Consider the following 5,400-nt stretch of genomic DNA (forward strand, 5'->3'; position numbering starts at 1 on the left):
TTCCGGGACAGGAAGACACTCATTTGTGGCATGTTGGGGACAGCAGGCTGGACAGCCAGGGGGTCACATGGCCCCTGCTTTGTCTCAGTTCCCAAGATGTCACCTGAGCTCGCCCTCCAGCCCTGGGTCCGGGCCCCATGTCCAGAAGCTCTTCTCGAGGTCCATCCTTGGGAGCAGGAAGGAGACCATCCACACCAGCAAGTGTGTGGGTCTGGGGACAGAGCGCAAGACAGATCAGTGTAGATGGGAGGGTTTATACCCACCCTGGGGCAAGGAGAGCTGTGGTGGGTCCAGGGCGGCGCTGGTCTGTCTGACCCGGTGCCTGCTGCTCTCTGCTCAGGACACCGCCAGCAGCGGCTCTCTGGGCGATACCCATCATGGTCATTGGGAAGCCCAAGGTCCTTCTACATGACCCACGACACCTCACTTCATCAAGCGCTGTGGACGAAAGGTTCCACAAACCAGGGCTTTAGCCAAGTAGCTCAGGTCCTCGTGGGCTGGTGGCCTCAGGATGGACACAGACCCCTGGGTCTTGGTCTCCCAACACCTACCAGGCTCAGGGTGGAATGAAAGTGTAGAGACACGGTGACGGACACACGTGACGTTCCCTAGGGCTGCTCAGTGAAGGTCCCCCTGCAGCCCCTCTTGTCCCCACTTTGTCCCAACTTTGCTGATCTTTCAGCTTGTCTGTTGTGACCTTGACATGGTCAAGGCCAGCCCCTGCCCCACTTTCCTGTAAAAGGTTTTCAGGGACTTAATATAGTAACTATCTAACAAGGATAATTTCAGGAATAGACAATACAGATTTCTGTCACCTCACACAAGCCAAACACAAATAAGTGTGTGGCTGTTTGGAATTTAAAGATTTTGTTCATGTGGCTTCAGAATTCCTGGACGCCGCGTCCTCTGTGTCCTGTGTTCTGTGCCCATTGGCGCTGACGCGCCTCTTGTCTCACAGGAGACCCCCAGGCCAGCCACAGCCCCTCATCAGCAGAGGAGGAGACCCAGGCTCTGATGGAGAGCCATGCTCAGAGCTTCCACGGCCCAAACCAGCAGTCCCAGGGCGGAGGGGGGTCCTGCAGCCCCCAGGAAGCCAGCGTGAGTCGGGGCTTGGCCCTGCACTTCGTGCTGCCCCTTGACGTGTGGCTTCGGGTGGGGTGACCTCGTCCATCAGATGAGGTGCTGATGGGACGGGCTCTGGCTTTCCCCAGGTGGTGCATCCGTTGGTGGGGCTTTGGAGCCTGCTGGGAGGAGAGGTATCGCTGCATGGGGGTCTCCAGGGCCCTCTGTAGGGGGGTGGTCTTTATTCCTGACTGTGGTCACAGGAGCAGAGGGCCTTTCTCCACTGCTAAGGGACACAGACCGATGCCCACACCCTGACTGTGACATTTCTCCACCGTGTTTCCAGCAGGTGGTTGAAGGCAGCGCAGGCCAAGCAGGGGCAGAGTCGGGGCTGGATTTTGCTGGCAGCCCTGTGGGGAAGCCCCCGGAAACCGAAAGGTCAGAGGAGCAGAGGTGTGAGGCCTGGGGGGGCTGCCTGGGCCTAGGGGACCCCTCGGGCAGGGTTTGGGGCCTGGGGCATGGAGGTGGTTTGGCCAGCACTCCCGGCCCTCTCACTCTCCCCTGGAGCCCCTCACGCTGGCCTGGCCCACTGTGGACCCCCAAGCTACCTGAGTCTGAAACAAGGATGTCACCTAGTGAATCAGCCCCAGAGCCAGCAGTGGGGGCAGCAGGAGGGGCGCCTCCAGGGAGCACGTGCCTCTGGGCCTGTCAGGTGGCCGCCTCTCAGCTACCGACACAGTGGGGCCTGAGGCCAGAACCCCTTAAAGACAGGACTCTCCTTAGCTCACCCATGGAGCCCTGACTCTGGCAATCACCTCTCTTTGGGGTAGTTGGAGACCCCCTTTGGAGACCAGGAGCCGGGAGGAGGTTAGGAGGATGGGGTTCCTCCTGGGGACACCCTGGACTTGTCCATGTTGTGCTTGCAGGACGGGGACCTGTTGGCAGGAGGATGCCCGCAACCCCGTCTCCTGGCAGGAAGCCACGCAGGTGATGCCTGTCCAGGCTGCCTGTCCAGGTGATGCCCCCCCACCCCTTGCACCAGGACCATCGAGTCCCTGCTTAAGGGTCATCCAAGACCAGCTTCTAAATCAGAGCCAGCCTTCTCCCACAGCACCCACCCACTCCCCACCCCTCACGTCATGGGGTCCCAAGCAGCAGGTGAATGACTGTAGGTAGACTCCCTCTCTGGACCATTGATGTCCCAAACGAACACAGAACGAGGCAAAGACAGCCACTCAGTCTTTGAACAGCAGCTTCAGTTCTAAGCCCGGGTCCCTGAGACGTGGAAACATCTGCCCACGTGTCACTCACATTCGTGTGGAGGTGGATGGGGGCTGAGCTAACCGTGTGGGATCAAAGGGTCCACACGCTGCCACTGTGGATATTTCTCCTGCCTCTGTCTGGGTTTTCTGGTTCTGATTCACTGGCTTAGCGGCTGAGGAGTATGGGCTGCTGCTCTTCCCAGCGCTGGGGACATTGCAGGGACGACAGAGTGTGGAACAGCTGACCTCATCCCCACACCCCCCTCTCTCTGCAGCTCCTGCAGCAGCTGAGGAGTCCGCGTCCCCCCGCCAGCACCAACACAGCCCCCTGCCCCAGCTCTCGGCCCCCTTGGCCCTGGCCTCCCTGTCCGAGTCTGCCCCCGGGACCTGCTTGGGGTCTCCTGTGCGGTCCCGCGCCCCCTCCTCTGCGAGCAGCCTGTCCTGTCCCTCCCTCCAGGAGTTCCTGAAAGTGTCTGCTGTTCTTGTCCAGCTTTCTGAGAGTTCCGTCTCCCTGTCAGACTGGGAAGCCGGGGACACCCCAGACGCAGACCTGATTTTGTCTGGGGAGTCCTCCCCTCAAGGCTCTTGGGGGCCGCACCAGGGCGGAGGGCTGGAGACGTGGGAGAGGCCAGAGGGCAGTGGGGCCAGTCCCCTGCTGGGTTTCTCCACTGTGTTGGGAGGCCCAGAGTCAGCGCCAGGCCTCCTGCGGGCCAGCCAGCAGCCACCTCTCCTCGTCGCCTCTCCCAGGTCAGGGTCAGAGTTGTCAGAGGCGTCCAGCGAGCTGTGGGACGAGGAGGACCTCCCGGAGCCTGGTGCTGGAGCCCGGCCAGCTTCAGAGCACGCCTCACCTGCAGAAGGCGGGACGCCCCAAACGGCACTTCCCTCTTTGGGCCCTGGGATGTGGCAGGAAGCTTCTGGAACTAGTGGGAGCCCTACCAGTGCATCGAACACAGGAAGGGCCAGACGGACATCCCCTGAGGCTGCTTACTCGGCATTCCCATCCAAAACCTCTTCCTCCAGTGACTCAGACCTGTCCCTTTCCCTTCCCTCGGGGTCCTCGGCGTCCTCAGCATCCAAAGGGGCAGATTTCGGCAAAGGAGGCGAGCCTGGGCCTCCACAGGCCTCAGCTGGTTGCCCAGAGGGGCCCTGGGATACTGATCTGAGTCCATCCATTGACAGGAAGCCCCTACAGGCCTCACCGGAGCCTGAGGTCCTTGTGAGCCCACAGGCTCCTCCTGGGGACCCCAGTGGGCTGGCAGCTCTGACAGCTGAGAGCTGGGCTCCTGGGCGTGGGGGCAGCGGAGCCCCCCCTGTCTCCGAGGAAGCCCGCCGCCCTCTGGCCAGCGGTGTTCTACCTGAGATCCTGTCCCCAGTGGACGAGGTGCTCTCTTATGGCAGTGCCGACCTCCCATCCTCCACCCACAGGGGTGCCCACTTTCCTCCGCCACCTCCTGCCCTCCCCACAGAGAGTGGGGCCACCCCCAGCCCCCACTCAGAAGACTTCCCTTCCCCACCGGAAGACACCATGTCTTCTGGGAGCTCTCTAGGCCCCCCAGAGGAGGACACCTCCATCAGCACTGGCAAATTGCCCTCCTTGTCTGAGGGGGTGCTGCCCAAGGCCCTGGCCCTGGGGGCCGAGGAGTCTGGGCTCTGTCTGGGCGAAGGTGCACAGGGCGGAAGCCTTGGGGACGGATTGGAGGAATCGAGTTCCACTGCGGGAGGGCAGACTGTGGGAGGCCGGTGGTCAGAACTCAGCTGGCGAGGGCCCCCGCTGTGTGGGGAGGCAGGCAATGCCCCAGTGCAGCTCCCAACCCTGTCCAGAGCCGCCTGTGTGACCAGGGAGGGTCTGCCAACACTGTTGACGGCTGGCGACGCAGGGCTGTCTGGGTGGGAGGACCCAGCTCCTGCTTTGGAGGTGGGCCCCTGCACTGGTCTCCCAGGCGTGGAGAGGGCCGAGGTGCTGGATTTGGTCTCCACCCAGCTCAGCAGAAGGATCCTGTGCGACACGCTAGCTGTGCTCTCAGAGCTGGCCCAGCCTGGCAGCTCAATGACGGAGGAGTTGGCGGGTGCCAGCCGTGTCCCCGGGCCTCACACAGCAGCTGCTGGGCAGTCTTGTGGAAGACGGGACTTCTGAGAAGAGAGTGGGTTGGGGTTGGTGACGCACAGATATCGGTGATACCCTTGGATATTTGTGTATGTGCATGTGTGTGCGTGTGTGTGTGTGTGCTGGAGGTCCTAGGAAGCCTGGACTTTCCCAGGGCAGAGCCGCCATTCGGAATAGGCCGGCCGTGCAGACGGTCATCTGATGCAAGCCAAAGACTGGACACTGACTCCTTGACATCATCTGCACACTGGCTCTGTCTGCAGTTTTCTGGACACTGGGTCCCCTGCTTCTACCCAGCTCTCGAAGAGGTCCCGACCCACAGGACTTAACTGGCAGGAGCGTAAAAGGTTGTGTGGGGCATGTCCTGAGGCCGCTGGCCAAGAAAAGGTGTGGGGGTTCCGGACTTGAGGGAGAGCCGTCCTGAGGAGCGTGAGGGGAGCGGTTCCTGGGCACAAACTTGGCTTCAGCCAATGTGAGGAGTACGTGCCAGGATGGGGTGAGGGTGGGGCGTCAGCAAAGAGCAAGAGAGGAAGAGAGCGACTTTGGGGGGGCGGGAGCGGCTTTGGGGGGGGCGGAATCAGCTTTGGGGGGGTGGGAAGCAAGGATATGAGGCGGGCGGGAGCCTCGTCCACTGACACGCCCCTCAGCTTTGTTCAGGAAATCATTAGTGGAGATACTGACCCAAGTTTGACTTCTGGAGGCCAAGTGACTGGATGGCTTCACAGTGCCCAGCCAGTCACCGGTGGCTGGGTGATGGGCATGTCCATCTCCTGTGTCACGTTGTATAGAGATTAGAGGAAGTGGCAGCTCAAGGGCCGAAGGGTACTTCACCTGCTGACATTCAACCCTCGGGCCTGTCCTCGGGGTGGATGGGCCCAGGCCTCCCCAAATGTGCCCTGGACTCCTTCTGGAAGAAACAAGAGCCTTGTTTCCCGGTGGACCCATTGCCGAATGGCTCCTCTGTGATTCGGC

General features: G+C 61.5%; 1 protein-coding gene across 1 annotated transcript in view; it reads left to right on the forward strand.

The window, feature by feature from the left end:
• LOC109382436 (proline-rich protein 36) overlaps nt 1–4,957 on the forward strand; it is a 13,519-nt gene extending 8,562 nt beyond the window's left edge. Inside the window, exons 4-8 of the mRNA XM_019641918.1 lie at nt 341–398; nt 959–1,098; nt 1,409–1,500; nt 1,989–2,077; nt 2,600–4,957. Of these exons, the coding sequence (XP_019497463.1) occupies nt 341–398; nt 959–1,098; nt 1,409–1,500; nt 1,989–2,077; nt 2,600–4,458 (2,238 nt within the window). The 3' untranslated portion in view covers nt 4,459–4,957. The remainder of the gene's footprint in view (nt 1–340; nt 399–958; nt 1,099–1,408; nt 1,501–1,988; nt 2,078–2,599) is intronic.
• The last annotated feature ends 443 nt before the right edge of the window (nt 4,958–5,400 follow it).

The sequence above is a fragment of the Hipposideros armiger genome, unplaced genomic scaffold (assembly GCF_001890085.2).
Source record: "Hipposideros armiger isolate ML-2016 unplaced genomic scaffold, ASM189008v1 scaffold_3, whole genome shotgun sequence".
Taxonomy (NCBI): domain Eukaryota; kingdom Metazoa; phylum Chordata; class Mammalia; order Chiroptera; family Hipposideridae; genus Hipposideros; species Hipposideros armiger.